Source organism: Lagopus leucura, unplaced genomic scaffold (assembly GCF_019238085.1).
Source record: "Lagopus leucura isolate 7727_CA_CO unplaced genomic scaffold, USGS_WTPT01 Super-Scaffold_100157, whole genome shotgun sequence".
Lineage (NCBI taxonomy): Eukaryota > Metazoa > Chordata > Aves > Galliformes > Phasianidae > Lagopus > Lagopus leucura.
In genome coordinates, this window is record NW_024962334.1 from 38,171,522 (window position 1) to 38,188,174 (window position 16,653).

The 16,653-nt window shown below is 38.7% G+C and overlaps 1 protein-coding gene across 3 annotated transcripts in view; it reads left to right on the plus strand.

The window, feature by feature from the left end:
• CCNY (cyclin Y) overlaps positions 1-16,653 on the plus strand; it is a 112,889-nt gene that overhangs the window by 74,117 nt on the left and 22,119 nt on the right. For all 3 annotated transcript variants that reach the window (XM_042888873.1, XM_042888874.1, XM_042888875.1), the window contains 2 exons: positions 10,200-10,300; positions 13,517-13,552. In XM_042888873.1, coding sequence (XP_042744807.1) covers positions 10,200-10,300; positions 13,517-13,552 — 137 coding nt within the window. The remainder of the gene's footprint in view (positions 1-10,199; positions 10,301-13,516; positions 13,553-16,653) is intronic.

Sequence of the window (16,653 nt, forward strand, 5' to 3'; positions counted from 1 at the left end):
TTCCATATTGGTGAGAAGATGCTGATGCTTCAAAGTCTGCAGTGCATCAGGATCCAGAAGCGCAGGTCATAGCTACTGAGCTAGTGGAATGGATCTGTTGTTTTGAGGATAGTGCCATGCTTGCAACCAGCGTATGCAGGCAGTTGCTAGCTGGGATGAAGAGCTGCAGACACTGGTACCGTTTTCAAAATTAAGCCAAAACAAAAGTCACAAAACTTTAAACTGCGTTTATATGTAAGCTCGCTGTTGTCAGAGAGTCTGTGGCATTCAGTTTTTTACATAGAAGTCTTGAAGTGCCCAACCATTGCTGATGCAATGTAAATGTGTATTTGTTATGTGGTATGTGCTCAGTGTGTACATGGGGTTTTGGTACGCTTATGTACCCTGGGCATTTTTTAGTTCAGTTCTCTTCTGTTTGAACTGAATTCTCAGTGGAGCTGAGAGCAAATCTCCCACAGCCAGCTTCAGGTACAGGATTGGTGTCTTTCCCCTCTTAGCACCGTTTGCACTACCAAAGCACCTGGAACCAGTGTGTCCAAATGTTAAGCCTTGTGCTGAATTATCTGGAGTTTCTCAAATGATTTTTGTTTTTAGGGTGAAATGGGGAGAAGTTCACTAATTTTTTTTCTATCTGGAATTATAATCCTTAATTTCACAAGCCATTTTTAAACTGGTACAGCTGCTGAAAGAGTGGGATTTGGTTTATGGCTCTCCTTCTCTCCTCTTTGGTGCTGATGCTTGTGCAGCTGTGGCTAACCTGGTTTATGGTATGAGTACAAGTAGTTTAAGCATAGCTACAAGCAAAAATGTATTTGTTCCTCAGTGTGATTTACATCAGTGCTTACACCCACACAAAGGGAGGATGGCAAAGAGGCTGAAATGAGCAGCTGAATGGGGTGACAAAGCGGGATAGCTTCATGTCTGTACGGAACAGGTTTGTGCTGATTTAGTGTTTCTGAAACTATGGCCTCGCTTTAAAAGCAAGCTGAGGTTTTCACAGTTTGCCAAGATTTCAAGAAAGTCATGAATTACTATGAAGTTTGTACAGTCTGCAGAGTTGGCTGCACCGGATCAGCAGATACTGTCTGTGCTTCCTAATCCTATTCCTCTCTAAAACATTTCTACTGTTTACAGTGCATGTGAGAGTAGTTCGTATTATAATTGTATTGTTATGAAATAGTAGAGTTAATGTGCTATAGACATAATAACGTATGTTCAGTCATTTCCAGCAGGCTTTTTAGCCTCAAACTTGAATGTTTGAGTCTTGAATGCAAAAAAAAGCAGCCACTGCAAGTCAAGGTATTGGCAGAGTGTCTGTGACAAGCCACCTCACCATGTGGCTGAGATTCTGATGTGTGCCACAAATTTTCCATGCCATACAGAAGGTGTGTTCTGCAGTAGATGGACTGAGGATGGATTTCTGTGGCAAATTGAGCAGACGTAACTCAGGAATTCCGCTAAGAGCACGCTGTTGGGAATTGATACAGTGTTTCAGTGCTAGGTTTGTTGCAGGAAGGGAAAGGATGATCATGTCACTAAGGAATTGCCTAGTGGGGGACTGGATGTAGCACCTCATGCACTTGATGCCCTAGGAAATATACCTTTTCCTATTTTCCTTTTAAAAGTATTATTTAAAGCATTAGCTAAGCTTGCAGTGATATAAACTGCTCTCAATCTGGTTTACTACTAAAATCTGACTTCTCTGTGCTTACAAAGTACCTCTTCTGAATTACAAAGCTGATTAAAAACATCAGCCTTACAGCTGAAGTCCTTCCTATAGTTTGGTGTATGTGTCCTTACAAGTTAGTGATGTTACTAGGCAATATCCAAAGATAAGCCATTATTTTCAAGTGTGGCCTGTGATATTTAAGGTGATAACAATTTAAGTGAGATATGGTTGACTACAGCATACCTGTAAGTATTCATTCAGCACCTCTGAAGTATTTAATCTGCTAAAGCTGATGTGCAAACTGGTGATTATTTTCTAAGTGGTTGCTGTGGTTTTCTGTAGGCAGCCAGGAGCCCTGCTGGGTTTGTAGGATGCCGGGAGCCACTCTAGTTTCCCTAGACTACCTTGGTTGAAGAAATCTGAGGAAACAGGTTTAGCAAACGTATATGAAAAATCATGGGGGGTGCTTACATTTCAAGTGAATTTAAAATATGCTTTATTGGTTGACTGTTTCTTTTTCATCCTTTTTCTGTGTGTGTTAAGGGCGTTTCTAACAGGAGCTGTTGCTGCTCATCTGTTACCTTTGATGAAGTGTCCCCACTTCTGCTCTTAAGGAAGCAAGCTGAAGGAGAAACGTTTTGGAATGTTGTTTTCTTTCTATAAGAGCTCCTCCTTGTAAATTAACACTCTTCTCTTTTGTGTTGTTTTTCTTTCCATAGTATCATCTTTTCTAAGTCTGCATATATTTATTTTCTTTTTGTGTCTAATAACCAGGAATATTTTAAAAACATTTTAATTTTTTTATCCTGTTGTGCAGTATCTTATTTTGCAGGAAAAGTTGAATATCTCTCAAACAATGTGGGCAACAAGAGAAGTATCAATAAATATTGTGCTTTTTCTTTTTTAACTGCCTGCCTCAGTCTGTGTAGTAGCAGGTGAGAATGGTAGCTTACACACATACAGTTTCAAAATGTTAACTGGGAGAAATAGAAAATAAGTTAAAATTGACTCTGTGGTTGTATGCAACAGTGACATTTTCTGGAATAATCCTCTGGAAGCTTCAAGAAATCTTCAGTGTCAATTTTGCTCGTTTTCCTTTTTGTTTTGTTTAAAAATGCACTTTTTCACTGTAATCAAGCCATTTTCCTTTCTTGCCTGCTCTTGTTTGTAGCATATTTTCATTGGCTGGATAGTTCCCTTTTATCCCCAAATGAACAGTGGGCTCCTGCTTAGATTTACTGTGCTTTGCCACAGGCTGGCAGTTTCCAAGCCTCAGCTTCACCTTGTCAATAGGTGTGATGGAAGAAACTAGCAGCTGCTCTTTTTGGGTGGGGAAGGAGTGAACGCAGCGCTGACAGGTGCCATGGGGAAGCTGTCATTTCTCTGTTTTCCCCCAGAGCCTGGGGAGATGACAGCTTTAGGATGGTGTTGAAGCATTTGCACAACTGCAGAACATGTCTTCGTAGGGGGTGAAAGTGCGGGAGTTACCCACCGACAACCTATCTGACGTGCTTGCTTTCTTCTAGCCTATTTTAATTTCTGAGCAGTTGCAGCATATTCCTTTCCCATTGAACTGGCAGCTGTTGTACTTTGTTATACCTTTTATGTAATGCTTCTTCAGTGAGTCTTCACGTGTCTTTTTTTTTTTTTTTTTTTTTTTTTCCAATCTGCTTAGTCAGGCTGCTGAGAGGGATGGAGATGCAGACTGAGGCGTTTCCTTTCTTAGTAAGAAGAGATTGAATCGGTATCCATGCCTGGACAAGGAAAGCAAACAGGAAGATATGCGTTGTGCTTTCAGTGGGGGAGAGTGGAGAAAGATGGATGTTTTATCGTTACTTGCAGAAGCTAGGGTTTTTTTGTACTGCATGGTTTTATTTTGCAGGGGAAAGGAGCATGGCAGGAAAAGGTAAAGATTTGCTAGAAATCTTCCCATTCAGACAAAATGAAAGTGTTTTTTTTTTTTTTCCCAAAGAACTTTCTTCTCCTTGACAGTGTATGCTTTTATAATCTAAATGGTATTTATGAACATTAACGCACAGTGAAAATACAGGAACAGCTGTGTGTTTATTTGCTCCTGTGTAGCCCCCAAATTTACCTGTCAGAGTGGATCAAAAGGCTGTTTTGCTTCCCTACTGTGAGACTACCATGCATACGACTGGTAATCAAATACTTTCAGCTAGTGATTAGGAAAGTAAATATGATACATACTGAAATGGGAATGCGGTCTCGAAAGGTACTTTAATCCATGCAAAGCACAACATAAAATAAGAGATGAAGTTTCATTATGTGGACTGCCTGAGGCTGGCTATTGAAAAAGTTTATTATTGCTGGCCAAATTTTTGAAGATATTTTAATTAACATTCCTTACTCAAAGAGAAGAACAAGATAAACTGGAAGGTAGATTAGAGGCTTCTCAGGTGCTCTTGCAGCCTTTCTACCGATTGCTTAATCTAGTCTTTGCTCCTCTCCATTGCAAGATCACAGATCAACAGGGCTAGAAGCACCCTTACAGGCTGTCTGGTCCATCTGGCAGGTTCACTGTACCAATGCCATTCCTGACAAATGCTGCTCAGGATGCTTTATCAGGCTTCCAATAAGTTAGAATCCTCAGGTTCTTTCTGTCTTAGCTGAATTGAAATGTTTTTTGCTTTTTTTTTCCCCCCTAATATCTTTCAGCTGTTTTCTTATCTGTCCACTAAGGTGAAGGCTTTTTAACTTCTCCTGTCAGCCTCAAGGCAGCAAGTTCTATTAAGTGACATATCTGTAGGGGGAGGTGGAGCAAGAGCACAGGGGAAAATTCTTTTGCAAGATGACTATGTAATAGTTGCTTCACTGGGAGCCTGGTGAAGTCCCTGTGGTCAAATTGCACAACACCAGCAGTATGTAAATATAGGCCTTTGAGCTACTTTTAGTGTTCAGAGAAATATTTAATCTCTTCAGGTGTTTTACCTGTGTTTTAGTGAGATCTGCGTGCACTACAGAAGAATTTAACAGGGATTGGTGAGCCCTTCTCTAGCTCAGTGGAACCTAATGCAGCTTTCTGTGTTTGACGTGAATAAGGACAAGCTTTGAGAGTTTGAAAAAACTACAAATAGAGATGTAGCCATAGGCATGAGTTTTGAACATTATCAAAACGTCACTGAGACTAATCAGCTGAGAACAAGGCAGAATCCTGCCATAGACTGGTTAGATACAATAGATATTATGTAAGAGTGGTTGGCCTGGATTTTATTTTATTTTATTTTTTATAGTAGATTTTGGCAGAGAAGTGTAAGCATACATTGGTGTGCTTGACTTTTGTTCAGGTAAATATACCCTGCTCTAGCCACTAAATGTAGATAGTTGTGTTGTAGCAAAAAGATATGCAAGATAAAAGTAAATGTAGAGTTTTGCAGAGCAGTGCATGGCTAGATTGGTTTTGGATGCTCTTTGTTGACCTGTAAAATTGTGTTGCTTCTGTGAAAGATTTTGTCATTACTAAATCATGTCCTGAGGCAATAGAAGATCCCTGTGTTCAGAACCTCCCTTTTCCAAGTCAGAACCAGTCTTGCTTGCTGATGTAATCTGTCTTGTGTATACCTTTATATGCCACTTCTGCTGAGTTACATTTTGGCCAGTCTTTGCTGCCTTGGAGCTGCTGGTTATGTCTCTGCACATGGGTGCATGATGGCCTCAAATTTTCCATGGGAGTGATATGTTTCCACAGCACCTTCTAAAATATCTAAACAAAGGCACCTGGTTTGATAGACCAAGAGACAATACCAATATCAATTAAGGCACAAGCTGTAAGTTATCTTTTGATGGAGAAGTGGAAAAGCGTACTGAAAAAGAGTGAGGTTGCTCTGCTGAACTGGAAGCTGACTGGCTCAAGGCAGCTCTAGAATAAGAGCTGAAAAGCTTCATTAGAGCAGTGTTGTGCCTTAGTGACAAATGCTGCTGAGCGTCAGGGCAGAGTGCCATACTACTGTTGCTAGAGAGCATCCAGGACAGAATTTGCTTATACCAATTCTGGGCAATTCTGTGTAAAGGTTTTGGTTGACATGCACCTTTCTGTTAGATATTTCTACCTGAGAATACCCTGAAATGACCATATTAAATATATATATGTATTAATGCTTCCCTTTCCTCTGCAAATTTAGATTTAATTTTGGAAAGATCTTAAAATGAATCCTGAGAGGCAGTCATCCTTTCATTTATATTCAGTGTGAATTAGTTTGGAATTCCTTGTGATTTCTGTCATGGCAAGTATGTAGGAACATTCTGGCACAGCTTGTACGGTTGTGACTTCTTCTCCCTGCCCTTTTGTGAAGAAAAGTCAAACATCAGGCAAACTAAGCCACTCTATTACTGATAAGATGCATTTTATGTAAGATTTAAGTAAATCATGCTGTTCAAACATCTTAAATACAAAAAAAAACCATGATTTGGAAAGTTGGAAGGTTTCAGAATGAGTCTGAGAAAAACATTTAGAAGTGATGTTTCCTTAGTACTAGCTGTGCATGAAGCTGCTGTTTTTAAGAGCTGGATACCTGTTAGTAGTGGAAGTGCTGGATCTTGATTTCTCAGAGTTTATTCTGTTGCACATGCAAAAGCTTAGCAAGTTAGAAAGCAGTTTTTTCCATTATGCATCTTTTCCTGTAAGAAAGGGATTCCACAATATAATAAATATTATGTTGCTGTGATCTTTATGTCATTTTTTTTTTAATGAACTTCTTTGATAGAAAGGAGAAAACAACAACTGCTTCTGGAGTAAAGACCTATGAATCCTTTCCCTCAAAAAAGATAAAAAGTGATAGAAGATCTGTCCAGAATTCGTCTCAAGAGGCTGTTCAGGCTCAATTCATGTCTTAGGGCAGGGTCCTGCATCTAAGCTGTTCCGACCATATTTTGTTTTACCTCTTCTCCATTGCTGACAGTTGTAAAGATTCTGTTGTTGCTCAGGTCACTCAAACTAGAACTCTGCTATTCCTGCCATTAGAAAAGATTATTCTTTTTAGGCATTACCTCCTCTCAACACTGCAGGTCCATTCTTGTTTTTTCCTACTTCAATATAAGGCTGCTCTTTCTCATGCTTTTATCAGTGGTCTTGGAGAAAAATGTTCTTTCTAACTCCCTCTAAGATGACGTACAGAAAGTATCATTGTTTTGTTCTTTAAGAAAACTTGTACAGTTATTCCTTCTAAATCTAATGGTTCAAACTTCTGTTTGGTATTGCTGTTCTTTCATGATAGATTCATCCTTCATGGTCAAATCAATTCATCTTTCTTGAAATACAGTAGTCAAAACTGGACATAATATTCCATCTGAGTAGAGTGGAGGGGTGCTCCATCCTCTTGTACATATGGTAGCTCTATTTATAAGTCCCGCATGATACTTTCCTTTTTCTTTGTGAGAGTATGTTTGTTGTCATGTGGTCTGCACATCCTTTCTGATGAAAGCCTCAACAGTTGTTTGCAATATTATTTTAAACAGATGGCTCTTCTCTAAAGTGTATAGCCTTGCATCTGTTCTTAATAGATCTCAGGACTGTGTTTTTGTTCAGACCACTTCCCAGCTTTGTCAGGATTGTTCTGGATTATAACATAGCTTTCTAATACATATTTTGTTCTTCAAGTTATCATCTGTAAATTCAATAAAGAATGCTTTTATTCACTATTTAATACTGAGTAGGCAAACTTCTATGGATTCACCCTTACTTCAGCCTTCCAATTTGGAAGTGATCTTTGGGTAATCAAAGTTCAGCTTTCCAAGCAGTTTTTACCTACTGTGCTATCCTTGTCAGAAGTCCTGCTGAAGTTGAAAAGCATTGTATCTTCTGAATCACAGCTTGAAGGCAAAATATCACTAGTGCAAGTTATGGCAGCACTCCCTATCAGTGAGATGCTTTTGTAATTATTTGTATTAGCAGACATTGTCAAAGCTCCACGTATTTCCTGTCATGGTTCCATGTGAAGGTTTATCACAGCAACTGTATCAACCCTTTCTTTCTCACTTGTCAGCCTTGATGATGGGACAGAAGCTGAGGAGGAACACAGAATTTGGGTTATTTTTTGAAAGGCTTTATACTCTGTCTCAGTTCTTCAGATTTTTATCTGTTACAGCCTCTATGACTTGTATAAATGGAATACACATTCCATTAATTTGGAAAAGGCATGACATCTGTTATCTGGCTTACCATATGGTTGCATCTGGTCATCAGAGTAGAAGTTGGGAATGTTGCTTTATCGATGGGGTAGTTATTTACATGGCAAAAATGTCTATGTGTGCCCATGATAGCAGGGTTACACTTGGAATCATTTTTCAGACTGGGAGAAGCGCCCCTTACTGCCAAGTGGGTATGACTGGGAAGTGAGGCATGAGACAACGCAGGCTTTTCTGACATGTGAGAAGTTCTAAGCCTAACAAAGCGTGATGTGGGCTGAGAACTGAGGGGAGGTATGTGATGTGGTAGCTTCAGAAATCAGGTATATACCTCTAATCACTGGCATGCCTCAAATGTTGAAGTTCTGTTTGTGTAAGAGAATTTAAATCTGATAATGATGTTGCTATGGAGCTCTTTTCTGGTTTTCTCATGCTTGTTTTGGATGGACTAAGGCTACTTATCATAAATTGTAGCTACTTCTGTAAAAAGCATTTACACTTAAAACGTAGAAGCTATTTTTTTTGTTGTTTTTTTTTAATGATGCTATGTCCATAACTCTTTTTCTTTTCTTTTCTTTTCTTTTTTTTTTCCCCAACCAATGTAACAGTCACATTTTCAGTGGTTTTTTAAGTTTTTATCATTTCTTTGGAAGGTGCCGAACATTCTAATCCAGAAGTATGAACAAAACTGGTTAAGAGTAAAAGTTATAAATCACCAGAACTCTAATAATTTTCCCCTTATTTATCAATGCCAGATAATACATTTGTTGGCATTAACACTTCCAGTGCTTCTAAATTTTCTATTTCTGTTGGCCTTGCTGAGCACACAAACCTTGGAAGGCCGATGGTTTGTGAGCTTCCAAAGTATTACAAAGTACCTTTCCAAACTCACGGAGAATTTTTAAGGGGGTAAAATCTGTTCCATTTTTTTCATTAAACTTTTATTTGCAAGAAAGGTGGTTCAACCTGCAAAGGTACTGGTCAGATTGGGCACCTTTGCAGTGAGATTCACCTTGATGGTGAGCTTTGAAATCATTTCAACATAACATTGCCACAATTGTAAGAGCTTCAGAAAATGATTTTTTTCAACTGCCAGAATACTTTGAATGTTCTTTTTCTCATAGTTGGGAAAAATGGAAAAAAGATGACTCAGATGCATATGGGCTTATGAAGAGTCTGTTCTGTCTGTTCTGAATCTAACGAATGCACAAAATGTTAGTGAGTGCTGGCGTTTTTAATAATACCTGCTTTGGAATTAGGCAAGGCAAGATGCACTGAAATGGCACCGTAGCCTTGGTTCTGAGTTACTCTGAGCTGGTAAATATCTGCATTCCACTGGAGATATTGACATTGGGATCTCAACTGAAACTGTGGAAACATTAATTGTAAGGCAAGTGAAAAATTTTGTGTGGGTGTGCCAGCTGAATTTTAAATCTACCGTGCTCTGAGATGAGTGCTTAATTTCTCTGGCCCTCACTGCTATGGCAGAGGCTCCTCTCGATCAAGTTAGTTACTAGTTTAAGTAGAATAAGTAAGGATAAAACCAAATGGCATTAATGACTCTGAGAGCTATTATATGATATGATGAAGTGATTCTCTTTAGACTGCTCGAGTGCTGTGTGCTCTAAACAACTCAAGGAGATCTGTCCATAAGAAGTCTTCTGAAATAATCAGTGTTGTCAAATGCCCTTTGTGGCTGTTTTTTCCAATGTACTTTTACAGCAGTGCAGAATTATAATTGAAATCTCTTAAACTTCAATTAGGAGATGTTATCTTTTTTTTTTTTTCTTTTGCATATGGTTTTCTCATACGTGTTTCTATGGTTTTTCATCCTATCTATAACAATCTATGAGTTTCATCTGTTATTTTTTTAGTTTTTAATACTTCCACTGCAAAGACTTCTTTATCCTCTTTCATTCTGTTTGTTGTTGTTGTTTTAAATTCTCTTTTTTTTTTCTCTAAGCATTGTTTTGCATCTGTTTCTAAGCCAGTCTTCATCTCTTATGTGATATCTTCACTCTTCTACTTGTTCTTTTGTAATAAGTAGAGGAACATAGGACTTGTTTGTATTTTCTTTATAAAACTCTGTATTTGATTTGAGTAATTCTGCACAAAGATTTTTGTGGTGATTTGGGGAGGAGGGAAAAAGGGAAGGAGGAGAGATTGAGGCTTGGAGAAAGCATTAGGCAAAACTCAGGCAGGAATTGTTGTGATTTTGGCAGTGGTAATTATTTTTGAACTTTCTGAACTGCCTCAGAACATTATCACGTTACTGTGTGTGTCATTGTGAGAGACAGAAGGAGTTTATTTTCTCAAAATTCTTACATCTCCTCAGAGAAATGCTTTGGTATTACGTAATTGCTATTGTTCTTTTGTGTGTTTTTCATAGCATCCTCCTGGACAGCTGAGAAGAAAGTACAGTTCCTGCTCCACTATTTTCCTGGATGACAGCACAGTCAGTCAACCAAACCTCAAGTATACCATCAAATGGTGGGTTTGAGATATACGTGTGTGTGTGTGTATATTTACCTGAACCTTTGTTGTATACTGGATATGTATACGCATTTCTTAACCATTACTAGGCAAGTTTTGTAGAGTTGACTTTTTGAAGCAGTGAGTTTGTTTAGTCATATCTTGCTTTAGAGGCGGCGAATAGGATGGGTGAAGGATACTACTCTGATGTTAGTTATGTGCAAAATCAAATTGTTAGTACTGCGTAACTCACAAGAGAGCAACAATTAAGGTTCTTGAATTCTAGCAGCTGAAATCCTTGTGCTCAGCATTCAGTCGAGTACTTGCTTTGGATAAGTTCTCATAAGAAAACTTGTTCCTGATTTCATGTCATTCTGAAAACCTGAATAAACTTCTGAAACTGAAGGACTTTCTTCTATTCCTGAGAAAATGCTAGTTTTCTAAGTTTTCCTTCCAGTTTTCTGTTTGAAATGAAAATTAATTGACTCCTGATTCATTTCCTTGTTCAGTACTGAGACACTGGCACTTGAGTGCACAGCAGTGAGGAGCTTTGTATGTGGTGTCCACGTGGACTTATCCTTGGGGACACTGCAGATGTTCATTTCAGGTTTTGATAATGCACTTGTCTATTTAGAGAAAAATTGTATTAATAGTGTTTTAATTTTTACATATTGTACAGTAAGGGTAAAAATCTGAGAATGGATATTCAGGCATTTTCTGCTGTTTAGGAGTGTATTTGCTTGCAGATATATTCTAGACGTACTTGAGAACTAACGTACTCAAATGCTAAAGTTAATGAAGTCAAAATCTATGCTATAAAGTTATTCACATGGGAGAGATATATTTAGCCTATCACATCCAAAGGAGCTTGTGCTGCTGGGGCTCAATTTATTCAGATATTTGTCTAAAATAGTCTTGCATTTCCTCATGTTTTTTCTACAGATATTAACTTAAAAATAATTGTGAAAAATCTGTTGGGGGGCTTTGGTATTCCCTTTCTTGCCTCTTGAGTTTCACAATTCTTTGCTGTAAATCCCTTTGAACAGGGATTGCTGTAAGTGCAGCCTTTCAGGGGAGTGAAGGGAAATGTAGCTTCAGTTTATTCCTCTTTCAGCAGAGGAACTCAGGCTATTAGTAGAAAGAAGAGGGTGCAGAGGGTTGCAGCAGCCAAGATGCAGTGCCAACAGCAGGGCTGTGAAAGGGCAGGCAGAAAACCAGGTCGTGTGTGCTGAGCTGGGGGCAAAGTGGTGGCATTTCAGGGCAGAGCTGTGCGGGACAGGGCAGGGAGGGAGGGAGCTGCCTCTGGGAGGTGGGGGGCCTGGCTGCTGGCATGGGGAGGGCTGGGACGTGCACGGGGTCAGAAGGTTTGAAGAAGGGGTCGTGTGGGGTGAGGAACTGGACTCTGGCATATGAGCCCTTTGGAGGAGGAGTTTCTTTCTTCCTCATCTCCCCACGTGAGTGGCAGAGTTAAAGGCGGGGAGGCTGCAGGATTACAGCTTTTGTAGTACAGCATGATTTTCTGCGCCCCTCCTGGACATCACTGCCAATGAGTGACTATGCACATGAGTACATATGTAGGGATATGTTTTGGCTGGCTTTGTTTGGGGTCATGCTATGCATTGGTGGGTTTAAAATGTTAGTGTGTTACCTGGAGGTCTTCAGAATGAGTGGACTGGCAGAATATGGTGATGGAAAGCTACATCAGCTGCTAGGTAAGGCACCCTGAATGCTAGCTGAACCAGTGCATGAAAAGCAAAATACAACTTGAGTTTGAGTTAATCTATTACAGCTCTGAGAGACCTTCAGATTCTGGTATAGATTTCTGAAGAGTAAATATTTTCCTAAACTAAATTTGGCGTTTTGTTACAAAAGCAACAAAATGGGCAGCAAGCAGAGCTCGGCATGTATTTTATTGTGTCCACTTTCATAAAATCAACTGGAGCTGCAAGTTTGTCCCTGGGAGCATCATGTAAAATTAGATTTTAGGACTAAATAGTTTTCAGTGAAATTAAATTCATTCATAAATCTGATTTCTGTGTTCAGTGAGGATTGTGTCTTTCGTGAGTACATGGTAATTTTTAATTTCTCAAATACACGTATGTAAAAAAAATCACTTGTTCTTTTAAGAGGCTTTCAATAGGAAAGAGGGCAATTTTGCATCAGTGTAAGACAAGCAATTCACAATGAATTTGACAAAACAAATTATCCACATAGAGAATCAGTGAACTCTCTCCCCATTCCTCGTTAGTTTTTGCTGGATTTTGCTTTGTTAGAGTAATTAGGGAGGCTGCTTTTTTTGCTAACTTTCTTTGAAACTATATCCTTAGTGAAGCAGATACCCTACAATAAAGCTCAAGGTACAAGTTGGAAATTGGGGAATAACTATGAGAGGCCAAGTCGTAGTTTTCTTCAGTCTCAAATGTGAATGCAATTAGTTGTATATATAAATAAAAACTTAACTTTTTGTCAGTATAAGGATACTTTCTGTTTTTGTGCAGAATACATGCAGAGGTATTTAGGTATATGATTGAGAGTATGGGAAATGCATAATGCAAGAAATTATTCAGGGAGTCGTCATTCACAAGTTGAAATGAGTAACTCGATGCCATTAAAAGTGTAGGAGCTCACTATTTCAGTTTCCCATGTCAGTAACTACATAGAAGGAGCCAGAACTTAGTGCATTTAAACATAAAGTCAATATAACAAAGCCAAACATAAGCCAGTGGTAATGGACATGTTTCAAGGTAGACTTACGACATTATCATAGACTCATCAAATGGTTTGGTTTGGAAGGAACCTTTAAGATCATCTAGTTCCATCCTCCCTTCTATTGGCAAGGACACCTCTTGCTGGACCAGGTTGCTCAAAGCCCCATCCTTATCAAACAATAAAAGTGAGTGCCCAATGGTGGGTTGCTCTTCCTTCAACCCTGGAAATAATAATCTTTTGCTTCAGAGTGGAGGTGTGCTTTAAATAGAGGTTGCGCATGACTTGGTATATGGAGTCTGAGTATTTTGTAAGGTAGTGAAATTAGTGTAAATAGTGAAAAGGAAGCACTTTGAGTGTGCTGGACAAATATTCTAAATCTATTTACTACTTTTTTTTCTGGCATGTAATAACAGACAGAAGAAATAAAGCATTGAGCTTTTTGTCATACATTCTGCTAGGTTTTTATTTTGCGTGTAAACATCATAAATAATATATGAAATATTAACTCTATATTTTTCTTTACAGTGTAGCTCTTGCAATTTATTACCACATCAAAAACAGGTATGTGTACTTGTACTGAAGATCTCTAATCAAAAGAAATGAACTTCTGAAACCTGAAAAATATGTGCTTTGTTTTTTCCTGGAAATGTTTTAGTGTAGTTTTTCTGTTATCTCCCATGTTAGAGAAGAAAAACATATTCTCCAATTTTGCTTAAAGGAATAAAAGTTAGAGGACTAGGCATCATTAAAATCTGCAAGTCCAGTTTGCATTCAAAACCTCTGATGATTCAGTATTTGATATTATATGTCCTGACCATTTCTTTGTTCATACATGTTGCAATTATGTTTAGAAGAAATCTTCATAATGTCTTTCAGGTTTATTTTTTTGGGCTGTGCCTTTGTAAAATTAACTGTGTAAGTCTTCAATCAGTTTAATAGATTTTAAAATACAAGCCGTTCATTATACAGTAAGTGTGACAATGTCAATAAATATAACTCAGGATGCTGCAGAAGTAGAGCAGGTCCTGACTTATCTCTTCCGGTGCAGCATGTTTCAGATCTCTCCTCAAGTTGACTATTTAAACCGAATAGAAAACAGGTTCTCCAAAAAGGTAACTTGGTACATGAATTAACACTGTGCTTATTGAATTGCAGTTCTGTCTCCTAAATTCCATGTTGTCTTGATATAATAAGTCACCATATCATAATATCCTCTGATTTTTTTAAGAGATTTGTATGAATACTTCCAGTGACTTTTGTGTATGTGGCTTTGCAGTGTGTCTTCTCAGTGATCTTGGCTTAGATCTCAACAAACCGACTTACAAGTTTTTCTTCAGGACTGTGAGAAGTTCAACGAGAGCAAAGGGAGTTACTCCTAATTTTAAAATTAAGCTGGTGCGCCATTTGGGACTGTGTTTCAGGTCCCTGGCCACACTGCATTTCTTGAAACAAAGCCGGTGTCTCAGAAGAAACCTTTAGAATTGCACAAAGGCAGAAAGGTTTAGGGCCCTGCTGAAAGCTCTTGGAAGACTTTCCAAGATCTCGGTGAGCCTTGGACTGAAATATGGCAATCTGTAAAGCAGAAGTTGAAATGAAATATTTTTTCCTTTTAATCTAATTTCCTAGGAAATTAAGCATTAATGATCATGCTTGGTTTACTTGTTCATCCATCTGTGCTTCCCTCTTTCCCTTTCCTTCCAACATCTCTGGGTTAGTTCAGCCAGCTAATCAGTTTTGTCTATACTTGACTGACTGACAGAGATCCCAGAGTTAATCAGGTTCTAAAGTTTTGGGGAACAGTATTGTAAGTGCTCTGTTAAGTGCAGTGCCAACTCAGTAAAAAGCTCAGCAGAAAGGGGCACGTTAGAGACTGCATGTGGGTGAGTAACTTCAGCAAGAGCTCACTGTCAGTCAGGAGGAAATCCAGAGCCCAAGGAAGCCAGCTTCCTTCTGATTTCTGACTCTAGTAAAATATGCACATTCATAGTCTTATCACAGAACCTGATGCAAGTTTGACCTGCAGCAGTTAGACAGAGAGGGCAGACGTGAATAACAGAAAGGATCGTATGTTCGTGATGTGAAAACAGATGCGTTCTGATTGTTATTTTCTTTGAAAACTTGCTGTCTGTCTTTTCACTTTTGGGAAGGGGAATTTATTCAGCAGGAACCGGTGGCTGCTTCTCACCTGAAGGTCCTAGGTGCAGTGATGGGATATTTTGTAAGCAGTGACACAGTGACCCTGCAGCAGGTGCTTGTACATCAATTAATGACTGAAATGAAGGTTGTAAAACAACTGTTCTGTCATCTCTCATTTAGGAATGGAGCGAACAAGGTGATAACAGGATGATAACAGCATTCGTTTGTGTATGCTGCTGAAACAGCAATAGCAAAACATATGTTCTGTTTCCTGCCATTATAGGCCAAAGGAAGTTGTTGATGTATGTGGTAGATTTGAGTTCGTTATGTCTGGGGAGCATGAAACCACTGCAGCCCTAGAGTAGGCTTAAAGTTCATTGTGACAGAAAACAAACTGAGCACCTGCTTTGCCAGAGACAAATTATTTTCAGATAACAATTATCTGTTTCTCCTATATGCTAACCAGAAAACAATTTTTTTGAGTATTCTAAACTGTCACCAAGCCCAGATGCAAATTTTCAGAGAAACTATACGTGTGTCATATCTTCCCCACATTTTGATTGTGGCATTCTAGTTAGCATTCCTGCTTTTCCCATTATCTCCTATCACTGTTACATTGATTGACTTTTTCCAGCTTTTTTCACACTACCCTCCAGCTGGTGGGGGCTATACATAGCTTGCTTTTGGAAGAATTTGCTAAATAAATAAGTAAATAAGCAAAATAGGATCCAGCAAATTAGCAGTTAAAAAATGTTTAGATCAGTTAGTTAGTTAGTAGATAATTCCTTTTTGAAAGGTAAAATGAATTTCTTCTGGTGAATAAGGTGCAAAACCACTTTTTGGTGTGATAGGTTTTTGTTATGACAATCCAAGGTGCCTTCTCAGTGTGCAGCACCTGCACATGAAGAAACGAAATATGTTTTTTTCTTTCTGTCTTCTCACAGTGAAGAGCCATAGCATGCTATAGCACAGCATTGATTCCAGAGGGACTGCTGCTGCATTAGGGGACTTGCACTTTCACGTAGGGGTAAAAGAGTCTGCCCTAACATCCTTGCTGATTAGGAATTTTGAACTAGTTATCTCAGTCTGCTTGCTGGTTTAAAGTTAACTACTCCTTTTTAAAAGAACAGTGCTGATTTTCAGCGTGAGGAGGCTTTAGAGCAGAAATGATAATGGTGTTCAGATGCTGAACTTCAAGTCTGTTATCCACCAATGAGTACATTTCGTAGACATGAATTTGTTTGTAATACTCATGTTTGTGTGCTCTGTGAGTTATGTGCTGGTGATAAAGGCAAAAAACATATTCAGGGATTTCTCTCTGAAGACTTCTGTGACCAGAGGATGCAATAAATAAAGATGGTATTGTGTTAAGAAAGTCACATGCATCTGTCCAGAAAGTGTCCAGTTCTAACTGGCACTGTCACACCACTCGCTTTTGAGATTGTTAGCATTCCTGCTGAGGTTACACACAGCAGAAATTTTAAATTGCTTTCTGGATGCTAGAGGGGAAGTTGCATCCACTTTCA